Genomic DNA, 27,089 nt, shown 5'->3' with positions numbered 1-27,089 from the left:
TTGCTTACAAATTAATCAGGGTTCTGACATGTGTCATGGGATCTGTACAAGCTGGACGGAAAGACCAGGTTCTTGAACATTCCCCTCTAGTATTGGCACTGAATGATTGCATAAGTAAGTAGTAAAAAAAAAAAAATCCAAGGCTCAATTTATTTGTGTTGACTCTGTCGTCAGGCAATTAGTGTCTCTGATGTTGCTTCTGTTGTCACAATTCTGTCAGTTCTCAGGGACCTTTTTGGCAAAATAACAATGCAGAGGAGGTCTGAACTGGAAGCTGAGCTTAAAACCAACCAGAAAAGCCTAATGTCACTCCAAATTAAAAAATATATAAAAATGCAACATCTTGGTGCAATTCGACAGTAAAGATGAACACACCGTCCAACCAGGATCCATTACAATTGCCACAAGGGATGTTTCTCATTTGTGGGGACAGAATTTGGCCTGCAATCCCCTCAAATGTCAAAGGTGGTCCATGCAGCTTTGGAAAGCTTTCCTTGCTAATGCCTAATGCAAAAATGGTAAAAGAACGTAAGAGTAGGGAGAAAAGATTTGCTGAGTAATATACATCTGATTGTAATGACAAATTTGCAGCTTGGAATTTTGGACAAAGGTTTTCTGCAGCTCTCCTTTTACCTGGTGCTGCTGCAGGAGCAGCCTTAAGACAATTGGATCAATCGGGCTGCTGGCTAAGTAAGAACTCTCGTGCTGTCTCTCTCGCACTGAGCGATATGTTAACTGATGTTCAGAGTGTGAGACAAGCGACTCTGCAAAACAGAGCAGCAATTGATTATCTTCTATTAGTGCATGGACATGGATGTGAAGAATTTGAAGGTATGTGTTGTATGAATTTGTCGGATCATTCAGAATCCATCCATGAAAGTATACAGCAATTAGAGGATGGAATAGCTAAACTTGGAGAAGAAAGTGGATCTTTGCTGAACAATTCGTTCAATTGGTTTGACCTTACACGCTTAGGAGAAAAATTTTCAAGATAGTATGTATTGATTATTGTTGTAGTTCTTTTAGTATGTGTGCCTTGTATACTTCCTTGTGCTGGATGAGCCGTGGACAAAGCTGTCAAAGAAGTGTTTTTGGTTCAAACAGGAGGGGGAGATGTGGGAACCTAGAATGCAGAGAATATTTCTCTGACTGTTTTGAAAGGTTTTACCCCCCTGGACAGTACTGGTTTTGACCTTTGTCCATGGGAAAATTTGCCTAGCCTCTGGGAAGAATTTGAATCTACAATGGTGTGAATTAGGTGATAGAATACTATGTGAGATTATCACAGGGTGAAAAATTTATAGAGTTTTTAGGTCTATTTGCATAGTAAATAGATAGAAGTAGAAAACCTCAAAATGGAGGACATGTTGTAGTTAAAAGCTTCTTTCTCCTTCTTCACTAACTCCATATTTTGCAGCAAAAGTGGTTTGGGATGATTGGATACAGAATTCTGCAGTTCCTGTCTACGTGATTTAGGAACTTGTTGGACATTGGTAAAAAAGTGAAAATATCTTGCGTTTTAAGCTTTCATTGGGTAATTTACCTTTAAAAAGGCTGTGAGATCTTGGTAAGTTGTCTTCTTGCTGCATTCTCTGCTCTGTGCTATGTCTAGGCCATGCCAGTGGCTTGTACTCCTTAGATAAGAATTAATAAACACCTATCTGGAGACTGAGAAGCATGAAGTCCCATTCACCTCCTTTTTTCTCCTGGCAAAAATCTGAACATCTCCCCCATCAGGGAAGACAACAATTAATGACGCGGACAGCGTTACATTCCATACCTTCTTTCCACATCAAAAAGCAGAAAAGAGGTCACAGGTTCTAATCTATGCCTTGTTCATTAGCTACCAGTGACAAGATAGACTGGTTTCTATTTAATATGAAAACTAAGTCAGTTGAGTCAGGCTGAGCAAATCTTTCTTGTTAAGAGTCACCATTTGTGCTAGCTGTGACTGTGCCAAAAAAAGCAAGTTGTAATGAATAAGATTTCCAGAAAATTAGTCAGATAGGCATTATAATTATAAAAGGCTTTTGAATCCTACAGAGCACTAAATTCATATATCAGATACAGATATTCTCTGTTGATAGAAAACCATCCTTTTTGATCAGAAAACCAAGCAGTTTTCCCACTGGTTTCTATGACAGTCTGGAATAATCACCAGAGGACACATTGTTTAATCTGTTGTTGTCATATAAACACACATTTCTTCTAAAGAGGGTTACACAGAGTGTTGATGTGTACAACTGGCCACATCTGAATACAATCCAAGGAAATGAGAATCTGTCCACTGACTTGAGTCTGAATGTGACTTCAAAGAAGGCAGACCCCTGCTGATTGACACTAAATTCCCTCTATTCAGTCCAATGCCAGCAGAAAAAAAGCTTAACTCTCCTTCATAAAACGCTGTAATCTTGTCATAGTGAGTTTAATGTTGTAAACCATTAATAAAAATAGACTTATATATTCTTAATTTGCTTCATTATATTAATCAGGGCTTTTCTTCATATTACTCCTTTTGCAAAAGGAAATGATTAACTGTCCTGACCAACAGGAAGCAACACACTCAAGGTATGGACATCCCATTGCAAAGAAAAGAGGAAAGGTAAAATCTAATTAAAATTAGCTGGTGGCTTTTATGGTTAGCAGTAACACTACCGTGGAGCAATTTTAAAATTATTGTTGCTTTGTTGCTAATGGAACAGCTTTAAAATCATACCTAGGAATTTGGGGAATATGTATAAAGAAATGGCCCTTGGGATGTCTTTTCTTCCCTTTTACTCCAGCAGAAAAGAATCAATCTGAATGACCAAGAAACCTGTGCAATAAGCAGGAGAAGTGGTTTATCTGCATGTCTTTTTCACTGGCACTTTTTTTTTTTTTTTTTTTTTTTTAACGTCTCAGGACTGGCTCTATACTTTATTGATGGAAGGCAAAGGTGGACTATAATGTGTAAGAAAAATAATGAGATATAAAACTAAAATACCATCAAGGAAATATTTTTAAAAATGGAAAGGCAAAAAAATCCACACTGTGGCCCAGGAAACCATTTCCTACGACTTATACATATGTCTTGATGCAGATCTCATTCTGCAGTGATTAATTAACTTTTTCACTAATATATGCAAGCAGATTCAGTTTCCTAGGGGCATTCTAATTAATTAGTTTTTCACTCTGAATAATGTAGCTTTTCTAAACGGAAGCCTCCTGACTACATGTATTAATGGATTCTTTAAAATCTTTTGGCAGTTTTCTTATGTTCTACTTTGAATGTCACAACAGTGAAGTGCTAGCTACAAAAAACACTCCAGTAACTTTTTAGAAAGGCTTTGAGGCTAAAAGAATCAGCAGTATCTTTTATCTTTTGTTACTTGGAAGTTTAAATAATGCTCTCCCTCCCTCCCTCCCTAGTCAGCAAATAGTACAAAGCCAAATCAAGCTCAAGTTTAAGTAAAGAAAGAAAACAGCCAGATACAAATGAAATGCAGAGACACAGTGATCCAAAATAAACAAATCCTGACACACATCATTACTAAAGCACACACAGAGGCCATTATAGCAGCTAAAAGGGAATGGAAAACTAGAAGCCAACAGCATCAGTTTTCACTGCAATGCCCCCATCTGGGAGGGGGAACTGAATATTTACTAACTCATTTATTTAGCTTCTGTCTTACATTTATGCATTTATTTAGGTACTTTCAATTCCCCGTTAGAACTCTAGGCATTTGCATCACACAAAATCAATAGGTTTATCCTCCACTCCCAGTTTAAGACGCTGCATGTTTACTGAGCTTCTGAAATGGCAAATCCAATCCTCTTAGCTTTACTACCATAAAATTGCAATGGCAACACAAGGCCTTCCCAAATGCTGAAACATCCACTTCTCCACAACTCCAGTATCTCAAATATATGACAAAAACTAACAAAAGCCACACCTTTGCTCATACTGGGCTATCAACCCAGCAAATAACCTGCTCTATACAATACCACTTCTTTCTTCCAAAACACACTGTCCATCTTCCTTGTATTCAGCTGAACCAAGCTTAAAGACAATTGACTCCCTAGCTTTATGTGCCTGATGAAGCCTGATTAACCTCACTGAGGAACACAAAACACTTTACCATACCAATGTCTTGGCAGCTGACATTTTTCTGGTGGCTTTTCATGGTTTGCCACTCTTAAAACTCAGTAATATCTGGCTGGGTGTAGGTTGGCTAGACATCAGAAGAGCCCTGGTTTTAGGCAAACTGCCTTAAATGACATAGGCAATGACCTCAAATGAGCCTTCAAAGAAAACTACTGTGCTTCCTAAGTGCATTTGTGCCATCTGCACTTCCTATTGATTTTCTATTAAGATTTATGTTTAGTGCTTTTGCTTTGTGAACATCTACAGCTGCTATTGAACTACAAGAAACAAAGGGTAAGTGCAAAATTTTTTTCCCTCACCATCAAATGCAAATGAAAGTGGATTTGAAAATGGCAACTACTTGCCAGTAATCATGGAAAAAATCATAAACTGAAGGAATCCAAGCAGAATATTTATTTATCCACCAGAATGTATCTACCCCTTTTCAAGATTGACCAGAAGACTGCAACAGGCACTTGTATTTCTCAAAAGAGCACAAAGGACTCTTCAGTGATCACATCTGACCCAGAATGTTTATTTCTCTTATCTTCTAAATGATGATTTCTTCCATCTGTCTTCTGTGTGCTACTTTTCTCCAGATGCATTTTCACAAAGCTGTTTTTTGGTGGATCCAAATGACAGTCTCATAATTTGTTTTCTTCTTCCCTTTTGTTAATTTACCATTTTTTCCTCAGAGTTTACTGTATTCACAGAAGTTTTTATGAATCAAAATGCCTCCAGAAAGCCACAGCTTTTGAATAACCATCTAGCTAATCTGATTCCATGAAATACTCAAGAGCACTTCCTCAGATCAACTTGAGGTAAAGTGTGAATAGACTATTTTGTGAGTGAAACTGTATTTTAACATGTTTTGACAATTTAATCAAAAGAACCTAATTTCTTCTTGTGCATTTCCCAAGCTCAAATGATATATTCAAAGGAAGTGGAGTTTCTGAGACCATGTGCTTTAGTAAATGTACAGTAGGAATTAAAGAAAGTTTCAGGCTTTGACATCTAATGTTTTCAGAAGCTAATAGAACAGCAAAATATCTGTCATATTTGAACTGTGATACAAACTAAGGTACATAATTATCTGTAATTTTTGAGTCACATCTGGCAGCTGTTATTCAAAAGTCCAGTTTTTGCTAAATTAACAGCACAGGTATGTGAAGAAAAAACACTATGTAACTAAAGGCATCATTCATTATAAGAGATGACTGCCAGACTTCAGAACAAAGCCAATGATCACAGTGCACTAACATATATTTGTTACAAACATAAGGGTTTTCATTTCCCGTAGTACTTCCTACACTGGGATTCCCAAACTCCTTCAAATATCCCAAAATCTCTAGTATGAGGCACTACTTATTTACTTTTACATATGTGGGAACTAGGTCACCAGCAGCTAAAGCACCTTGCCCAAAGCCTCTAAATCCTGACAATTTCCCCACAGGACTACTTTTGCCCCCACTTCTAATACCCTACAGCACATTACACTGTAAACACATAGTCTTTGCAAACCTTTAAAGTGAATGAAAAATTGCAAGTTACAATTAATCAACGAATTCCTGGTTGCTTTGAAAATGATGCTACTTCTGATGTGTAACACAGGCAGTCTGTGCCTAACTGGAGTGTCACACCTCTCCCTACACACTATCCCACAGCCATTTTCATTTTGATAGCTAACAAAGGGGTAGGAGCCTTGCCCTCCAGAGCAAAATACACAAACTATTTTCCCATTAGTTAAGTCATTTTTGCCCACAGCCTGCTTCCTATATGTGGTCTTATATATGTCAAATCCCATCCAGTGAGAAAAATGTGAATTTTTCCAATAATTTGGTTATTACTAGGTAGTTAATACTAGCTCTTGAATTGCTAAGGTTGGAGGGAGTGACAAAATTGTTGCCTAACAAAATCTATTGGACAATGCAAGATGGAGGCAGAAAAATAACTGCAGCACTCATCACTCATAACATACTTACACAAAAGCCAGGCTGAATCTAGGAGAAAAGAATGATAATAAATATTACACAATAGGAAAGAGCAACGTTACTATGCTTTGAAAAATGTGTGAGTAATGTAATCAAAATTGCCTTATGCTGTATGTAACAATGCATGGCAGCTAACCAGTGCTTCTAAGTATATTACTATTTCCCTGGCCAGAAATCTGTGCTGGTAAGAAATGGCATCCTCTCACTCCATAATGTAAAATCAATCCATGTCACCCTCACTCCCCATTCCAAACAGTGGTATTTTGAAGTGGCTCAAGCATCTACTTTCCTATCTCAAAAAGAAAAACATTATTTCCAAAAAAATTTAAATGCTTGGAAATACAGGGATTTTCTCTGTAAGAACAAAATTTTCCTTTTCCCTTGTTTGAAACATTAAGTCATGATGGTTTCCAAGCTGACATATCAATGATGATGGGTTGATGGTTACACTACATTGCACTGCAGCAAATCAGGAAGCATTCATCTCAGAAAATTGAGAGAGTAACACAGACACAAAGACACACACACATTCCTCTCCCTCTTTTCAGCTTTGCTGCAAATTCTGTCCAAAAAAAACCAAAAAAGGAATGTAATTGACTCATTCACAGTGATAATTCAGCTGAAACCCTGCTAAACATTAACCTAGAACTGGACACATGTACAGTTCTTCAGTAAGCTGGTTATGGGAGGAAAGTATGCAAGCTGTTTCTTACCTGTAATATGGTAGCTAACCTGCCGATTGACATCAGACGTGTCTTCATCCCAGGTGCTAAGAACAGCCACAACTTCCCCTGGAGGGTCACTCTCCTTCACTGATCCTCTGTACACCTCGTGCTCAAAGACAGGTGCATTATCGTTGATATCTGTCACAGTAACTGAGACCAAGGTGGTTGAGGATAAGGACAAAGCTTCCCCCAAATCTGAGGCCACCACTGCAAACGTGAAAGCAGAATCCTTCTCATGGTCCAGATCCTTCAGTGTACTGATCCAGCCACTGTTGCTATCAATGGTGAATGCTTCTGTGATCTTCTCCAGTTCTGATTCCAGTGCAAGTGTGTATGTGACCTGCCCGTTCGCACTTGAATCTGCATCCACCGCTTTAACTTGCATAAGTTTTGTTCCCATAGGCATCCCTTCCATTATTATAGCATCATAGCTAGCTGTTTCAAACACAGGCTTGTTGTCATTAACATCCAACACCTTTACCTCCACATCCACAGTCAACACGATGTCTACTTTGTCTAACTGAATCGTGGCTGCAACTTTGAAGTGAAAAGCGGGATTTGTTTCATGGTCAAGTCTCTTATCCAATTTTATGAGGCCTGTGTCTTTCTCTATGATGAAAACCCCATCTTTGTTGTTTTCAGGTAGCTTACCATTAACCATGCTATACAAAGCACCCTGATTGGGCAAAACATGCAGAATGTCAATAGTACTGCCTATGAGGGTGTCTTCTGCCACTGTGAAAGAATACTGGGGTTGAGAAAAAGAAGGCAAAATGGTTTCCGGTGGTAAAACATGGATGTAGACAGGAATGAGGGAATGCTTTACAGGAATGCCACCATCAACTGCTTTGACATAGAATGACAGAACTGTGTTTTTCCGCTGGTTAAAGCTACCCTTGGTGACCATCCATCCATTATCTGGATCTATTTCAAGCAGATCAGGTACTGAAACAGAGGCTTCACTATACAGAGAATAGGTAATTCTGGAATTGGCTCCATCATCTGGATCTACTGCTTGCACTTGGGTCACCAAGTAACCTTTCCCAACATCTGCTTTGACACTTGCTCTGTATTCAACTGTCATAAATTCGGGAGCATTGTCATTCTCATCCACTACTATCACTCTCACAGTGCAAAACGTAGTCCTGCCACCTCCATCGAGGGCTCTCAAGAATATATTGATATCACTTTCCAGCGGGTTCTCACGGTCCAACCTCTCAGTTGTCAGAATCTGCCCATTGCCATCAATCAAAAATCGGTCCTTGGCAAAGTCATTTATTATGGAGTAGCTGATCTGGCCATATACACCTGAATCCCCATCTGTTGCCTTCACATGGATTACCTTTGTTCCAGGAGCAGTGTTTTCTCTAACCTCTGCAACATAAATGCTCTGTGAAAACACAGGGCTGTAGAGGTTGGCCCCAAGGATCTGTATGTGCACCTGAGCTGTGCTGGTGAACAGCCCGTCTGACACAGACACGTTTAGGCTGTACATGGGCTCCATCCTCTGCTTGCGATGGTTGGAAAGAGTGATAACACCGCTCTTGCTGTCCATGATAAAACTGGTCCGATCATTTCCTGATAGGATGCTGTACTCCAGTCTGTCAAAATCAGAGCTGTCGGCATCAGAAGCTTGGACACAAGTCACAAAATGACCCCGAGGTGCCAGTTCACTCACATACGACTCATATATTAGCTGATTAAAAACTGGAGGGTTGTCATTCATATCTGTTATTGAGATACTAACGAGAACCTCACTGCTCAGTGGTGGGAAGCCATTATCAGTTGCTCTGACTTTCAAGCTGCACTGCTGTATGAGCTCATGATCCAGCATCCGGGCTGTCAAAATTAGGCCACTGCTACTGTCTATATGGAAATAGTCAGTGCTGTTAAAGGTGTCCTGGACTATCTGATACTGTACAATCTTGTTATTGTCAGAGTCAGCATCAGTAGCAACAACCTGCAGTACAGGAGTCCCAATCAAAGAAGCTTCAGACAGAGTAGCATTATAAGCTGACTGATCAAAAACTGGAGGATTATCATTAACATCATTAATGATCAAGTCCACAGTTACCTCAGCACGAGCGCCAGTGAGGGCATCGCTGGCTCGCACCACCAGCTTGAAAAGGGAATTTATTTCATAGTCCAGTGGGCTGATGACACTCAGAACTCCAGTATCAAAGTCGATATTAAACTGGTTGTAGGGATCTCCATCGACAATGATATAAATGATACCCTGGCCTTCAGGACTGGTTGCATTTATGCTTAAAATTGGCGTGTGCATTTCTACATCTTCATTCACGGAAGCTGTATAGAAGGGCTTGTCAAACACAGGCATTGCTTTGTTAACAATAGTAATGGGGAGCTCTACCAATGCAGACAATGATGGGTTACCACCATCTTTGGCAAGAATGACAACTAAGTACTCTATATTAGACAAATCAGAATTAAAGGCTTCTTTTAAAGTGACACTACCAGATCCTCTATCAATTTCAAAATGTCCGTAGTCTTCCTTCAGCAGGTATGACACCTCACCATTGTCACCCTTGTCTTTATCAATAGCTGTCACTCGATAGATCAGGGTACCAGGTTCAGCATCAACCTGCACAGCAGCATAGTATGGAAGTCCTACAAACACTGGGGCATTGTCATTTATGTCCTCAATGTAAACTCTCACCACGACTCGAGCGACACGGAGGTGATCTAGCTCTCGGCTTGCTTCCACCACCAGCTCATACAGCTCCTGTTCCTCTCGGTCAAAGGGGATGCCAGTGGTCTGAATGACTCCTGAGGTGGATTTGATTTTAAATTTGTTTCCAGGGTTTAGTATGCTGTATTTCAAAGGCTCATTGAGGCGGTTGCCAACAGCATTCACCACAGCGATCTTTGTGATATTGGTGCTGTTTTCTGAGATAGAAGTGGAATAAAAATTTTGTGTGAAATGGAGTCCACTATCCATGGCTTCTTTTACCATTATTGTGACCATAGCAGTGCTATAAAATTTCCCGTCAGATACTCTTACTATTAGCATATAATGGTCTTTGGAGAGACTATTGTTTTTAATGGTGAGTACCCCTGTGCTTGAGTCAATTAAAAAATGGTCCATATTGCCTTCAATTATACTAAATGTTAGTTCAGGAGGAATCTCTGAATCTGGGTCTGAAGCTTTGACTTTGAGAACCTCAACACCAATATACGTGGGCAGGAGCAAGACTGTCTCAAATACGGCCTGGCTGAAGACTGGTGGGTTGTCATTGACATCAGTAACCTCAATGGTCACTTCAACTGGGCTCTCTGCTGTAAGCTGGGGATTTCCACTGTCTCTAACATGAACATGGAAATGGAAGTGGGCTATTGTTTCATGATCTAAATTTGCAATTGTTCTGATTGCACCTGTGCTGGAATCTACTGTGAAATACTTTTTTGCAGTCGATTCAACAATCTGGTAGACAAGCAAAGCGTTCTGGTTGCTGTCAGCATCGGTGGCACGTATGACGAGGGGACTGTTATTCGCACTCCGGACCACGCTGTTCACAGGAGCAGCTTCGCTTATGCTGCCCGAGTACTGAGAGAAGAGAAAAACTGGTGGGTTATCATTTTCATCAACAATCTGAATGTTCACAGTGGCATTTGATGCCATGCCTGCCATGTTTGTTGCCTGTATGATGAGCTGATAGGAGGAAGCACGTTCATAATCAAGGGCCTTTTGACTAGTGATCACTCCAGAATATGGGTTTATGGTGAAGACTCCATCAACATTGCCATCTTTAACCTCATACACTAATGTGGACTGACTGATTGCAGAGAGAGAAATGACGGAAGTACCAATATCCATATTTTCATTAACCTCTGCTTGGTATTCCTTTAGAGTAAACTTAGGGTGGGAGTTATCTGCCATTGTCACAGATATCCGCACAATTGCTGTTGCAGACAGAGCTGGAGAACCTTGATCAGTCACTTTGACTGACAAAACAAACTGTCCCATTGTGGTTAAGTCTGGCTCCTTGAGTAATGTAATGATGCCTAAAACTGGTTCAATCTTGAATGTGTTTCCCGTGTTTCCTAAAACACAAATATTGGAACAAGATTAGAAATGAAATATGACTCACTTGATGACAACTTAAACCAGGAGCAATAAGCTGCGTTTTTAAAGGAAGTTACTAAAAAAAACCCCCAAAAATCCCCAACACATAAGTATTCTGAAGGCCCTTCCAGCCTTTCTTTCTGCCAGTCAGAGAGCTCAGTAGATGGTGTAGGTATTCAAAGCATCAGAAACTCAAGTGTTGCTACCTCTATCTTGATTCTGAGCACCAGCATCTGAGCAAGACCTGCATGTACAGTACTCCTACTGAAGTAAGGAAAAGCATCCCTAAGTTATAGAAATTAGTCAAATACATGTACACCTAAGGCAAAGAAATGAGATCAGAGGCTAACAAGCCAATTACATGACTAATGGATAACAACTCAGGCTCCTAATTGAATGGGATATTAAGAAACCATACAGGAGATTACAATAGTTCAAGACTCAAAGAACTGAATATATAAAGGTTAAAGTGGCATTTAGAAAAAATAAAACAGAGCAAATAGCATAGAAAAGAGATTCAAGTGTCTTGTGGCCCAAAGGTTTATCATATGATCTCTGAGGAGGATGAATCCAGATGAATGAGATTTAGTAGAAAATGTCATGAAATGCCTGTTTCAACATGAAAGCACAGATATCATTCACTGCATAAAGGTGAAAACAGTAAGTTTGGATCAGAGAACTTTTGGGGGGCCTTTATTTCTTTCTGGTCTTTTTGCCAATCTCTTCTTCAGCAAGACAGGTTCGAAACTTTCTATATGTATTCTTACCCTGTAATTAGAGATCACCTTTAATTAGCAATCCATAATTTTCTGTTTTATTTGAGTGCTTGCTTAAAATATAGGATGCTTCATATGTATATGGCACATATAAGCATACAGACTCTATTTCTGAATTTGATACTAAAAGCAAACAGCATATACTGAGTCACAGTGATTTCAATCATTATAACATGCTCCCTCTATTTCAATTCACATCTTAAAACCTAGAACTGCTTCCAATCTACAGTCAAGCATCCATCCAAGTCTTGGAGAGAAATATATCTCAGGTGATATTTTTTTTTTTAATAGTGACTGTTACAGGTGCTGTGCAGAGCAATACATGTGTAAATTGTAGTTGGAATGCCAAATACATGGAATACTAAATGAAGTGAGGTAATGAGAACTATTTTTAAGATACAATTCACTATCTGTTGTAAATTCTGGAGGCTAATTTAAGATACATACTACTCTATGTAGTTCAATACTGGTAGTGGCTTTCTATTTATATCCTTCCTTTCAGATCAGTAAAGTTTACTCTGCTGGCTAAACCAAAAATTGCGCTATTCACCCAGGAGCTAAGAGTCTTCCAGAGCTACAAAGTCTCATAAAAATCACAGTATCTGTCACATTTCCAGACACTACAAATGCTGCTGCAGTTATTTTGTCAGTGCTTGCTAATACAAATAATTTTGAGCCACTGACTGCCTCCTGCAAGGCCAGAGCTGGTTCTTCTCCTTTAGGAATTTCTTATGAAATTACACATAAACTACTTTTTTTTACCAATTGCTCTCTTCAGAGCAATGTAAGATGAGGTGAGTAATTCCCCTGAATGAAAGAGCGGTGTACAATCTGAATTCTGCCGTTAAAATCAATACCCTCAACTGCAGATTTTATGGATCTTAGAAACTACAGCAAGACAATACTGAATTTTGAGGCATCTGAGATTGGGACATCTGTGAATAATGAAACTGGAGGAGTGTGAGGCTTACAGTAAATGGAAGTCTGAGGTCTGACATTGCAGGGAGAGCTCATGATGAAACAGAAACAGGCTGTAATGAAAAAGAGAGTCTCTAGAAATAATCTAATAGCTAAAGCATCTTTTCTAATCATAATATTTTTCTGTCTGCATCATATCTGATTCTATTACCAGTATAATGGGAACCATACTCCTAAGATGTCAGGATGCTCTTTACATTGTGGTGGCACCTCTAGATGATTGGGAGCCCATAATAGTAATAAGGTGTCAAGAAAAAGCTGGGAATAGTCTTGAAAAACTTTGCCCCAGGAACCTGATCTAGTCTGCTCAGAGTTTGTTCCACAAGGCACAGCATTGTCCTGTCTGGACATGTGTAAGACTGCCCCTACTCTAAGTTAAAAGCCACTGGAGAATACTGAGAAATAACTGCTAAGACCAAACGCAGTGCACAAAGGAAATATTTGGTTTGGAGTGCTAACATCTTCCTCGCTCCAAGTTCAACACTTTCAGCTGCAAAAGACTTCACCTTCTGGTTTGCTGAAGGTAATCTCCTTCCACAGAGCATACACGATAATGAGAGAAAAATGGTTCCTTGGGTCTTCTCTAAACTTCCGGTTATATCGTCTTAATTTAAGGTGTGAGCTTGTTATATGAAGCTAAATCAGTATGAGATGGTGCAGATATTCTTATTTCATTGCTTATTTGTCATTTAGCCTGTTCCTAATTGACATAAGCTATCCTAGCTAGTAACAAGTCTTTATAATAATACAGGGATAAATAATGATCCAGTAGGATAGGAGCCTAATGGTGGGAAAGGCTTGTGATCTGCCTAATATGGGGACAATCTGAAGTACCTGCGACTTTTTTTTACAGCAATATAAGTTTCAAGTTTTGCTATTAGTACAGTGGAAAGATTCATATTAGGAATAAAACCCCCTAAGTAGAAATGAAACATTACAAAATTCAAAGGCTATTAATTTCTAATTGTTTCTCTCTTTTTCCAGTTACCCCCCTTATATATCTGCCAATGGTTTATCTCAAAGATAATTCTTAACTTCAGATTCATCTGACTCAGAGAAACATACATTCACTTGCACGTGTGTCAGAGATAATGCAAATGCTTTACTACTGTGGTATGTTCTGTGATGGCTTTGACCCAATGGCTTAAGAGGTAACAGGCCCTGTAGCCATCTCGTGAATAAGAATCAGTCACAGAATAACAGAATGGTTGGGCTTGAAAGGGACCACTGGAGAGCATCTGGTCCAACTTCCCTGCTAAAGCAGGTTCAGCTACGGCAGGTTGCACAGGATCCTGTGGGGTTCTGCATGTCTCCAGAAAAGGAGACTCCATAACCATTCTTGGGCAACCTGTTCCAGAATGAGTTTGTTCTGACAGGTTTTGGGTATAGTAGCTTCAAAACAAAATTTAAAAAAACCCCAACAAAACAACAAGAAGGTGTCTCCTTTGCCCATCTGTACAGCAAAAAGTAGACCAAAGAAGCTGAATCGTGTGTCAAGACAGATCACCATCACAGCACTGTTCTGTGTCTGGCATGATCCGTGATATTTCACTTTTGGCCTCTGTCCTAACCTGCTTCAATAGTATAGGTGAGCTCTGCATTTTCTCCTTTGTCTTTGTCCAGAGCCGTGACCTGCAACACTGCTGATCCAACTGCTGCTGATTCAAACACCGAGGCTTCGTACAATGGGCTGGTGAAGTAGGGACTGTGGTCATTGGAGTCTTCCACATTTATGATGGCTCTGGCCAGGTTTCGTCTATAAGGGAATTCTTGATCTCGGACCTATAGAACAAGTGCATAACACAGAACTTCATAGTCATCTAGTAAAACTTCACAAATATTACTCATCTGAGTGTGGAAACTACTTTCAGTTCTATTTAATACAAAGCAATAAAAAAATCCATTTGTCCCAAAGAACACTGAAATACATTCACACACAAGATGGCAAATAGTAAAATTAAAGAAAAAGGAAAGATCTTAGGGACTTTTTTTTTTAATTGTGAAGAAATGCATTGCAACTAACCATCATGACATGAATTTTTGAAGTGGCAACCACAAGAGATTTTAAATTTGGGTTGAGGTTCGCAAGAAATACTCTTTTTTTTTAAATACTTGCTGAATGCTCATGTCTTTATCTTGCCATTGCCTGCTTTACAGCATATAGCATGTCAGTCTAGTGCTCGTAGCTGCTAATTGACTACTTCATGACTATAAATGTACATACCTTTTGGAAGATGATGATACCAATAGTGAACAGAGTAGGAATTACCTTATGAAGTGCTTGCTGATAACTGCTAACAGAGGTGTAAGTTACCACACCTGTCTCAACCCCACACAAAATACCTCAGCACTGCTTCACTGATAATCCTGCCACCACTATCCCCAAAAGTTTGGTTCTTCTTAAACAGAGGAAAAGACCTATTGTAATAGGTGGAGATCAAAACCAAGCACCACGGAATTACCTCTGTCAGCCATGTGTTTCTGTGATTCAGTTCATAGCTATTTCTTGATCTGCTTACCAAAGGACTTGCAACATTTCATTTTGCGAGCGGAGACCACACTCAGCTGCTGCTTGCTGCATCTCACAGCAGCTTTCTGCTACCTAGGGTGCCCTGCCAAAGATGCCCCTGTACCTAATACACCATGAGTAGCTCCTTAGAAGGCCTCTGCTACAGAAGTCTTAAGTGGTGAAAAAAAATAGTGGACTACAATGTTTAAACTAACATAGATTTTTTTCTCTTTTAATTAAAAAAAAAATTTTATGTCTATGATATACAATCTCCACTTGAAAACAGACAGATTTATGTTCTACAGCTTAGGCACACCAAGCAAAAATTGGTAATTAACATTTTTATGTATACCCCAAGATTTGGAAATGTAGATAAAAGAAAGCTATTTTGTATATCAACAGTTTATGTACTGAAATAAGTCCATAAAAGTAAGCTATAAATGAGGTTTGTATTCAGAAAGGCTGTAGCGTTCTCCATGGCAAGAAAGCAGTTATCTCCCTGTGAATAACTTCTCAAATAACTTTCAGCCTCAGTTCAGAAACTCTGAAAATTACCTTGAGGGAGACGACCAGATGCCAAGAGATTAAATAATTTCCCACTTGCTCTGCCTTGAGATAGCGAATCATATCACATTCCATACAATGAGTTCACAATAAAGTTTCCCAAAAAGCCGAAATAAAAACTGTGAAATAAATACGCAGCAGGGCAGGCAAGATTAAATTAGTGACTACTTATTGCACTGAGTCCTTTGCTCACACAAGCACTACGCCATGCATGTACCTGAAGCAGCCATGACTGTGTCCTGACCCAAAGGAATATTGCATTCTTACCATGACATTAAGGATGTGCTTATCTTGAGCTTCATGGTCTAATCTCTCAGCCGTATAGAGAACCCCGGTGTTGGGATCAATTCTGAATTTTCTCATGCTGACTGTATCGATGCTGCTGTGAATAGTGTAGCTCAGCTTATGCTTTTCATCTCTGTCTATAGCTTCAATTTGCAGAATTTCAGTATCAGGGAGGATGTCCTCTGAAATGGTGACATCATAACTTGGCTGAGAGAATTCTGGGCCATTATCATTGTTATCCAACACTTTGATAAGAACCTACAGTTAATAAAAAAAATTCGAAGTTATTGAAGTCTAGTCAGACTACTGAATAAGCACCTAGAGAAATGCAATTTACTTTGGATGGCTGAAGATGTTATGCTGCTGCACGGTGGGATTGAGAAACATTATTTAATATTAAATGCTTACTTTTCAGATCAAAAGAAATAGAAAGGATTTGACTTTGGAAGTAAAACGTTCCTAACTGTAAGGCCTAATCAGAACCTGATAAAGTAGTCCATATTTTCAGTATGTATAGACTGGAAAATATTTCTACAATGGTCATAAGGAAAGGTTTTGTCCTTCCTTGTAACTGCTTTGGTTACAAGAGACTTCTAGAGCTATTATGTAATTTGCTTTCCCCTTCACTATTCATAAGACTATAAAAGAATCCTTAAATCTGCTTTTATACAATCAAGATTCAGCTGAACCCTGTGTTTTCTGCCCAGTATATTGTGTTGGGGCTTAGTGGCAATGTCAAATTGGGACAGCATTGGAGACGTCAAGTTCTTCTGACACCTCAGATTGCTCTTACACCACTTGAGGTGGGCACAGGAGACACAACCTCAGTACCATGCAAGCCTACCCCACACAGATAAATACGTACCACCAAGGACAGGTGATCTAAGGGCACTGGTGAAAGAGAAGGATTATTTTTTTTGTTACATCCTTGCTTTTCCTTTGCCAGTGATGGCAGCCTTTATTGCCAGCTAATTCACTTCCCCTCCAACACCTACTTGCCTCCTTTCTGTTGCAGTTTATGAATGGTAGGATGCTAAAAATGCGAAAGAATGCTGTGTTCAAAGGAATGTGTGCTTCAAATTTGTCTTTAAAACCTCAGTATTGATTCTTAAGGAAACTTGGGAGAGGGGAAAAACAGGCCAGCGTGCTGCTCTTGCTGCCTATTACACCCATTTCAATGTATCACAAGCTGACTCTGATAACTAATAAGAATCACTATTTTCCAAGCTTTGCCTTTCACAAATTACGTTATGCATGTGTCACTCTGATGACATTTTGTGGGTTTTGCCATTGGAGAAGTCACTCCCTGGGGAAAATGTGCTTTCTAGACTTCGCACGCCATAGATTCCTGTGGACAGTGTGGCAGCAAAAGCCCTGACAAATTGTGTAACACTGAAAGCTGAAATGTGAAGAGTTGACTCTTTTTCAGTGCTAGAAACAAAAATTATCTTTTGCAGAATATGCCTGTGAAAGCACACATCTAATTTTACAGTAAGTGAAACAGAGCAAGCTTTTTATTCAAAGGCTTTTAAATAAGAAATAGTCCAATTAATGACTTGGGAAAGGCATGAAAAGGACTCTTTGGTCAGACTAGGAGACTGGACTCATCACTCATGATATTTTCTTTGTTGCTTTGAAAAGTACTTAGCTCTTTTTAAAGCAAGTATTTTATTATTTTGCTTGATCAAGCCCTGTTCACCCATACTTTCTTAACAGAAGAAAAATACAGCTATACTTTTACTGCAATATTGCACAAACAGATGTTGGCCTCAGAGAGAAATGAAACTTTAGATTTCCATGATATGTGGAAGGGTTTGCAGAATACATTACCAGGAGGAACATGAGCAGTTGTAAGAAGCAGTTGTAATGAACTAGCCTGGGAACTGTTTAAAAGACAGCTGAAATAAAATGCTCTGTAAGTTAAATGGCATAAGACTTGCATTCCATACAGTTTCATTTTCACCAGATTACAGCACGCCAGAGCGAAGCAGGGCGAAGCCTATATTAAGTTATGCTTCAGTCTTGGACAGACAGCAATAAAACTGGGGGAAATACACATTGCTGGGCCTATAATAATGATGAAGAGTTACTTAGCTTTTTATACTTTTATTGTTGCTATAATATATCAAAGCATGTTTCTGATCTGACTGAGGACAAAAAGAAACCCAAACCTACATCTTACAAATATCTGAAGAAACTAGTTGTAACATATGAAAGAAAGCCTGAGGAGAAGATTAAAGACTTGACCTCTAATCTAATGGGATGCACAGCCAGTGCTGAACCACATTTTTTAGTGTAAGGAAGAGACAAAGAAGCAATAGGAGTTGGGGATAATCAGTGTTTAATACTTATAGATATCTTTCTTGAGCAGTTTTGATACTCGGTCCTTGACAGGTACCACTGTAACATGACTGGATTATTCTACTGCTGCACTGTTAACACAGATAATTTATTTTTCTTTTACTTCATGGCCAAAAACTTTCTCATGTATCATTTTAGACAGCCCAACAGAGAAGTAAAAACTTTTCAAATGGATTGAAAACACCAAGAAGGTTTTACTCTGCTGATGCTAGTAGAGCACAGCCTACCTTGAACAAGTATGCTTCCATGTGAGGGACAGGCCTGTATCTGTGAATTTATTTTTAAAATTGGGGTGTGGAAGCTGAAAATGTCCTGGAAGACAAAAAAATAAATCCACAGAAGCACACTAATGTTTCTTAAAAGTACTGCTACAGAAGTGACATGCTATGTTGTTTGCATGGTATATAATCACCCCAGAGCAGGGATTCACTTCCTATAACATCTAATGCATTTTGGGATCACTGGCAAACTGAGAAAGCAGAGGAGGGCATAAAGGTTTATCCATCCCAAAGCTTGCACTATGACTGTCCAAACCATGGCTTCATGATTTTTGCCTTCACTAGACTGCACAAACTACACAGGGTGGGACTGGATCAGCATCAGAGACCAAGGGTAACCCATGAGACTGTGGAAATTACAGCACAGATTCACAGAGCAGAGTTTCTTCCCACTGAAAAAGGTGTAAGGTATTGCCATGACACACTTACGGACATGTTCGTGCTTGGGGAGTGCAAGGCATGGAGAGGGGAAAAGATAAAAAAATTGAGGACCTCATTCACTGCGATCATCAAACTTACAGGGAGCTATGCACTTAAAATTGCTTTGATCATTGCCAGAAAAAAACTTATTTTTCCTTTTTTTTCGTTTTCTCTCTTTCACTTTACATCTACTGTAAAACTGATTAAGTGCCTATTTAAGTGGCAGGCATCTTCCTCCCTAGAGATGACAGTATTTTAATGATTTGTCAAGTGATCCACATTGAAATACACATTATTTATTACATACTTTGCACTTCAACAGCCACTTCCATCTGGAGATGGAAGACGGTGGGTTAGAGATGCTAATGAATAAAGAAGTCATTATTAATTCACAATTTCTTCTATTTAAGCAGTTAAGAGCATTTCTAATTTTTGTCAGCTGTCCCTCAAAATTCCCGAGAGTCAAATGTAATTTTAACATTTCTCTCCTTTAATAGAGGGGGGTGTATTTTCCTTGCAACAAAAGAAAGTTAGGTTATATATGGGAATACTGGTTATACAGAGCTCTGTTAAACCTATCCACGGAACTCTTTAATCTTCTTAAAAATTGAACTATCTTGGGAGGTACTTGAAACAAAACCAGGTAAAAGAAAATAGAGTTTAAGTCCCATTTTATATAGGTACTAGTCCCTCAGTTCTTACATTTTTATAGAGGAAGTGACTGTTGTCCCCATATTTTGCCCAAGAAAACAATGCCTTGCAGCAAGGTTACCAAAACCATGGGTGAAGGGCAGTGGTAAAGCTGGGGAAGGTGTTTTATTTGAGCCACATCCCTTTTATTAGGTCACTTTAAAATGCCATCCTTCTTATGCAGATTTCCTGCTCAAGCAGGATAGCTTCTCGTAAGATGTTACTTGAAAAGAGGGACCCTTGTCTTCAATAAAGGAAAATGTGACACTGACATGAACACCAGGTTCATAGAAAACCTGATGCTACAAACATACGTGAAGTTGAGTAAACTGAGTGCTGCCAGATTGTTAATATGAGGAAGTTTCTCAAATTCATGTAATGGCTGCCAACTTTAGGCATAAAGTATTGGTTCTACTGGCAAATTTCCTACTGACTTCAAAAGGGTCAGCAGAAGAGTCCCTGAAGTATTATGCTTTAGCCAGCTGGTAGCACATCTTTCACCTCAAATCAAGTGTTATACTACTGAAGTGACTCAAAGACTCCCAGTGTCTGTGTAATTTAATATTTTCTCCATATTTATTTCCAAATGGAAGATATGGCAAGAATGAGCTGTGTGGCATAAATATCCTTTATTACTGCATAGATGCCTGGGGTGTTAAGCTGTGACAATACCCATTGTGTGGAATCAAAGCCAGGCTTTAAAAGTTTCCCAACACATCTCCAAAAGGTGACGAATGGAAATGTTTACTATTTGTTGGCTGCTAAGCAGGGATTCCTCTTCACTGAGGACTGTTCAAGATTACTGACCGAACTACTCTTCATTGACAAACATTAGTTGCAAGTCTTTTTTCCACGCTCATAAAGCAAACATGCAGCAAACCAGTCTCTGCCTGGTTCTTCTTGAAAGCCCGTATCTTTTCCAGAGCATTGTGGGCTTCAGAAAGGCAGGCTTGCCTCCTTCTGCGTCCATTGTGTGGAGTCTAATTTATAGTCTGAACAAGCGCTTCGCTATAAAAGACTTGCTTTTCCCTGCTCACTTCCTATTTCCCACAGTTAAAGCAAGTTTCAAATAAAGGAATCATGGGCCTCCAAGATTACAAATTAGGCAAAGTAACACTCAGAGCATTAGCAAAGACTTTGTACTCAAAATGGTAAGTGAAAGGCCTAGAGAAATACAATCAAATCAAAGCAGGACAAAACCTAATGCAGGAAGTCTCTCCAAAGCTGTTTTTAATGTTGCCCATAACAAATACCTTTGGTTTAGGCACAGACGTATTTGAGTGAAAACTGGGTAAATGCCAGCAGCTGCTTTACAGACATTTGAAGCTGGAAGAATCTGCTTGGCTAATTGCTTGGTCTGGGCACAGTGTTGTAGTACAACCTATTAAGTGCCTGAATTATTTAAACTCAGGTTACAATTCTGTACAGGTTTTGAAACCTATTTTGATTTAATACTGCTTTCAATAGTGTTACCACATAGCTTTATTTTCTACTCCCTGACAAGTTTTTCTTTCCTCCAAATCCCAACCTTAACACAAAAATTCAGTTTCCCTACCAGCCTCAGTGGCCAGTTATTTATACTTTACTGCGTTCTTTGTGTTATGTTAAAATTGAAGGAAAAATCTTTGCTTCAATGCAGTGCTGAGATTGCTGGATGTGATAGAAAAAAAAAATTAAGGATTGGACACATTATAGTTTGGAGGAAATGTTCAACAGAGCAAAAGTGAAAAACTGAATTGAATCCCCATGTCTCTTTTTCTGCCCTAGAAGAATCCACAGCCCAGAACTACTTCTGGCGGGCTCTAATGTCTGCTCTACATTTTGGCCATGGTCCTCTAAGAAGAGCTTTTCACCATTCATTTAAAGAGAACCACCTGCACTCAGGGTGGCTGATCAGCTCCTCTTAAGAAAATGTTGTAAATAAAAGGTGATCTCTGAAAGGTGAGACAGAAACTCAGAGTTTAAAGTCAATCCTCAGCACAAGAACAAATGCAAGTCCAAAACCTTCTGCAGGGAGAGACAGAAAGGGGCATGGAGCAGTAACTTCTTCTGTCTGCTGTTCCAGTCTGGTTGGCTCCAGCAGAAGGTATTGTAAGCGAACATGTATTGATCTGCAAAAGCTTTTCAGAGGGAATTGCATGTTACCCTCTGAGTGCCCACTCTGCAGGGAAATAGGTGGTTTTGCAACAAGTGAAACGGAGGCTCTTTTTGTCTCCTAGATTGGAAGCAACAGCCTTCGTGCTCTAGCACATCTTTTCTACAGAAGTTAGGATGATGAGAAAGAAGGAGAAGGTAGGAAAATAAGCAAGGAGTAAAACCATATTTTTCACATAGTAACATCACTCCAGAGGTTGTTAGAAAAACGTAATTATCTGCTAGGACAACATTCTCAATAACAGTGAAATGTTATAATAACTGACATGATAGTTCAATGATTACCCCCTGTACTCTGCTCCTGTGGGTATTTTAGCAAAACTCGCGAGTATGCACTACAAATAAATAAATAAATGCTATTCTATTCCTCTGCTGTGCTTGTATGTAAAAGATCTGAGTTGTTCAGTAAAAAAAAGGGGTTTGGGATAAACCTGACTCATGACCAGGAGAATTCCTAATGTTGCACACTCAGTTAGTCAAAATTGTGGCAGAAGTAGGCATTTAGATGCCATTATAATGATTCCTTGTTGGGAGAGACCTCTCTGTGCTCAAGCAAGGGCACAAGACCCCTTTGCAGCCCAAAGGGAGGTGATGGCTGTGGCAAGGAGCAGAGTCACTGCACAGAGCTGCTGTCCTGGCTCTCTCCCCAGCACACAGGATACAGAAGCCCTGATCCCTCTGCAAGGCAAACAGCTCGCCTGGCAGCTGCAGGAATTGTGTTTCGTGGGAATTTAGAGCAAACGTATGCCTTCAACCTTTAATAAATGACTGTGTGGCCTCAAGCAATGATGGATAAAAGAAAGGGAAAAAGCAAAAGCTCTCCCTGGCTAAGTCAGGAGACTTAGCCATCCTAGAAGTTAATTACTGTGACTGAAGTTTTATACCCACACTTCAAATATATAAATCAAACAAGTCAACATTTCTTCGTATTTTGCCTTCTCCATCCCTTCTCATCCCAACTGCTGCCTGGATGGTTCAGGCTTAGGTGGATGGGCAGCATGGTGAGTGGCAGTGGCTCAACAAGTCCTGGCACTTTGGTGTTCACTTTGGAGACTGTATTTCTTTTGGAAACCTTGATCATGCCCAAAACAAGTAGGCTTTTGGTTACACAGAAAGTTTGTAACTTTTTTTTTGTTAATACTCCGTATGTTCTTTTTGCCTCTTTTCATAACAGTGAAACCATTATTACAACAGATGCAACTTTTAAATCAAAATGCTTTCCTTCCTCTCATAGTACAGTAATGAACCATGTGCACAGGAAGGCATGAAGGAAGTGAACAGTTCATCGGAGTTTAAGGCATGCAGGAACATTGCTGAAGAAACTTCACCAAGTCCATGCCAGGGATCATGTTACCCAAACAAAAATCTTTGGCATTTTTATGCTGTATTTTACCACCTTCAACTGTGTAACAGACAAAAGGCCAGGAAGAGATAAAGGAAAACAGCTGGGGTGGAATAAAAAGCAAGAGTGTTCCATTGCACATGGTGATCATCAGCTGCTTCATAATAAACCATCATTCAAAAGGATGTATTTACAAAATTGCTTTCTATTTGCTTCATCTTCGACCGTATCTTCCTGCAGCTACAGTTAAAAATGTAAGTGGTACTGTGTACACGGAACAAAATTCTTAAAATGTTGCTTTACCAAAACTCAGAATAAGGCCACTGAGAGCCATCAGTAGATGACCTATTCCATGACATTTTTTAATTAAAGCTATCAGTTTTACTTTTTATTTATTTATTATTTTTCTAAAAGGCAATTAAGATGAAGAAGGTAACCAAAGGCTCCAAAGTACACCCAAAAATACAGTAGGAAAGCTTTGCAAAATGGAGCAATAAATAGGCAGGCCATAATTCTGGCAGTTTTGAGATAACAATCGCTTTTGAAATCTCTATTGTGAAGACCAAAAGAAACACATGCTTGGATACCCTGGCCACAATTAAATAATTAAACAGTATTCACACAGAGAGAAGAAGGTGGGGGAAGGAAGGGTCTGAACCCACCGGTGATCATTCCTGCTGTACTATTGCAATCTGAAACTATCTTACATTCCCAAATGGGTCACATCACTGTTAAAAAGAATGCTCAGGCCTCTTTTAGAATGCAACAGCTTTACTGAAATATGTTTTTACCATATGTTTTAATTAAAAATGTAGGCGTTTCATCCAAATAGGTTTTGAGGACTGTTACGTGGGTCAATTTATTAAATCAAAAGCAGCAGAAACAATGAACGCAACATCCATAAGAAGAGAAATTACTTTTATCCAGCATGGTTGAAATTCCCTAAGCTTTTTAATATTTTTTTGGCTGAAATGTTTGCAAGAAACAAAAAATAAATAAACATTAGGCATTCAACACCATCTGAAATGTGGACTAAGAATGTAGTCAAGATTTAAAACCACAGCATAACAAAAAGACTACTCAAGAGTTGAAGAAAATGCCTTATGGAAAGGGAACATAAAGAGGTCAGTCATTCTCCTTTGCTTGTCTACCGGAAGACTGGGAGGTGATTTGAGTATTGTGAGTGCCTTCCTGGGGAGAAAATAGTGGTTTTTAAAGAGTTCCTTAACAGAGCAGAGAAAGGCGTAAAAGGGAACATGGGCCAGATATAATCAAGCTTAAAGTCAGGGATGTTTTTAGCAGAGATGCAATTAATTCTGAAACTAACAGAGAAAAACAGTGCATTTCCTATCACCTGACTTACTATCAACTGATGTTTTCTTACCAAGGTGGATTATTGGCAGAAATTATCAGATATTTTAGGGCTGGTTGTAAACAGAAATTCAGATTGAGAAAGCACTCAATGATTTAACAATTTCTTAGGAAAGCTGGTGTTGTGGCTCAGTGAATACAGATTTACATCCAAAGCATTTGAGCAAAAAGGCAAGGTACAACAGAAGCATCTGTGTGTGCAAGCATATATGTAAACATAAAAAATGTTCAGGTCTTCCTTCTGCATTATAAAGAAGCAAGTAACACCACAATCCTATATTTTTTTCATTTCCCCTTGGGAGTAACTCAGATGTAGAATTTCAGGCCCTGAGTAATCCATAGCCCACAACTCCACCTCAAATCAAAGCATTTCGCTGTTTGAAGTCTTCCTGGTGCCACCTGGACCTCAGAGTGCCCGTCCCTGTGCCATGACCCAGTTCCAGACTGGTTCCCACTGAACAGATACCCAGGCTCTGCGTCAGGGTCTCTCCTGCAAGGATGTGTCAGAGCCAGCTTTACCCCAGCCCTTCACGTTTGTCTGACCCAACTTTTAATAGATGAAAGGCACCGAGCCTGATAAGCAAGCCTGGTTTTAAAAGGTTCAGTGGGGCTGTTTCACAGAAGACAATGTACTCGTAGGCAGTGACACTAAAGGAGGGATTCTTTGAATTTTAAGTTTTGCCTCTGAACAATTTCTTTTCTGAACAATTGATCCTGTGTCCCACATTTGGGTCTTTGGAGGATGAGAGGTATAAACTCCATTTAACACAATCAATAGCAATATTGCCCAACACCATGGAAGCACTATTGTATTTTGGACCATTATGGGGCGACACAATTGTCAAAATCTAGGCTTTGCTGCCTGTGATAGGGACTCCCTCAGCTGGAGGAAGGCAAATTACTTTCATGTGAGCAGGAAGAGAACAAAAGGAGAAATCACGCTTTGAAACATTCAACAGCCGATTCTTTACAGCCAGATGGAAAGGCTCTGAAAAATATCCCCTCCATTAGTTATTGGTGGTCTCAAAGGATGAGGTTTCACTTGAATGGAAAAATTATTAATTTTTATAGCATATACATTCCAGTAACAAATGGATAACTTGCCAAGAAAGGAATGTGGTATTCTACCTGAGTTGAGGCAATGTTTGTTCCATCGGTGACCTCCACAGTCATATTATACATTGACCTCTGCTCTGCATCCAGGGGCTTTGCAATGACAATAGTGCCCGCTCCCTTGTCCGCGTCGAAAGAACTATCGTAATTCCCTCCTAATTATTGCACAAAAACACAATCAAATTAGCCATCTCTGGAGAACTTCCATTGCAAATATTCCTAAAAGTGGGCATATCTGTTTCGTGTCATCCATCTTAACGGCCTGCCTTAGCATACACAGTACGTCTAGTGAGACTTCTTTGTTCATAACTCATTTATATTTCAAAGCACAGTTTGTATATTGAAAAGCAGATATCATTAAAATGCATTGCCAAAAAAAAAGAATAAAAATCTAGCAGTAGATTTAAGTAAAACATAGCTGAATCTATAAAAAGAATCAAATGGCTATAAGCCCCTAAGATGTGTGCCCTTGTGGTTTGAATAATGAACAAGAATAATTATCTTTTTGTATAAAAGTAATTTCAAGAAGGTTTTATTCTATAAATTTTATTTTCAGGAAATTCTCACTGATGCTTCTGGATGCAAATACCATCATCTGCGTTTTTAAAAATTACAATTATAATAAATTTTAAAAATGCAAATAGAGATTTGTTATGTTAATACCAAGGACAATGATAATTACTGGCAGCAAAGGTCAAATCCTGCTAGTCTTTTAGGAATTATTCAAATAGATCTGACAGGATACACATCCTAAATTCCCTTCAATAAAAAAAACCCCTCACAAAGCACTGTTCTAACATTAACATACCCTTTCCCTGTCACTCACTGAATGATGCAGCAGTGGGAAAACCCTGCTGAGTATTGAGTGAAAGAAAGAAAAGAAAAAGAAAAAATCTATTAAAAAGTAAAAGAAAGCTATAAATAATATAATCTCAAATATAATTTGAGATTGAAGGGTTATAAGATTTGTCAGCCACAGCTACAGTTTATAAACTTGAACCACTCATTATTTTCAAAAGCAAAGCACACACTCCCTGCTGATAAGCTGTTTTCTTACTCACTCATTTATAAAGTGTAATTTAGTATTAGCTGAGTCCAAAATTTTTGGAGGCTAGGGACAGGGAGAGGTGGGGCACAACACTGCTGACAAACAAACTCTTAAGGTATATTCATCACACAGCAACTCAGTGCCACTAGCTACATTCTCTGACAACCCGGTTCTACAGAGAGGAAAAGCCCTTCAAACCCCACCGGTTATGAGACTCATGTAACAGCTGCTCAAAGCTCTTGAGATAAGGTCCACAGGTAGAAAAATATCCATCCCA

The 27,089-nt window shown here is 39.1% G+C and overlaps 1 protein-coding gene across 12 annotated transcripts in view; it reads right to left on the bottom strand.

Moving 5' to 3' along the window:
* Positions 1–27,089, bottom strand: part of FAT3 (FAT atypical cadherin 3) — a 407,855-nt gene that overhangs the window by 73,215 nt on the left and 307,551 nt on the right. For all 12 annotated transcript variants that reach the window (XM_048294524.1, XM_048294523.1, XM_048294534.1 and 9 more), the window contains 4 exons: positions 25,780–25,919; positions 16,018–16,293; positions 14,249–14,459; positions 6,828–10,901 (listed from right to left, as the gene is read on the bottom strand). In XM_048294524.1, the coding sequence (XP_048150481.1) occupies positions 6,828–10,901; positions 14,249–14,459; positions 16,018–16,293; positions 25,780–25,919 (4,701 nt within the window). The remainder of the gene's footprint in view (positions 1–6,827; positions 10,902–14,248; positions 14,460–16,017; positions 16,294–25,779; positions 25,920–27,089) is intronic.

The sequence above is a fragment of the Corvus hawaiiensis genome, chromosome 2 (assembly GCF_020740725.1).
Source record: "Corvus hawaiiensis isolate bCorHaw1 chromosome 2, bCorHaw1.pri.cur, whole genome shotgun sequence".
In the NCBI taxonomy this organism is placed as follows: domain Eukaryota; kingdom Metazoa; phylum Chordata; class Aves; order Passeriformes; family Corvidae; genus Corvus; species Corvus hawaiiensis.
Note: the sequence above shows the minus strand (reverse complement) of the source record. Positions and strands in the feature narration are given on the sequence as shown.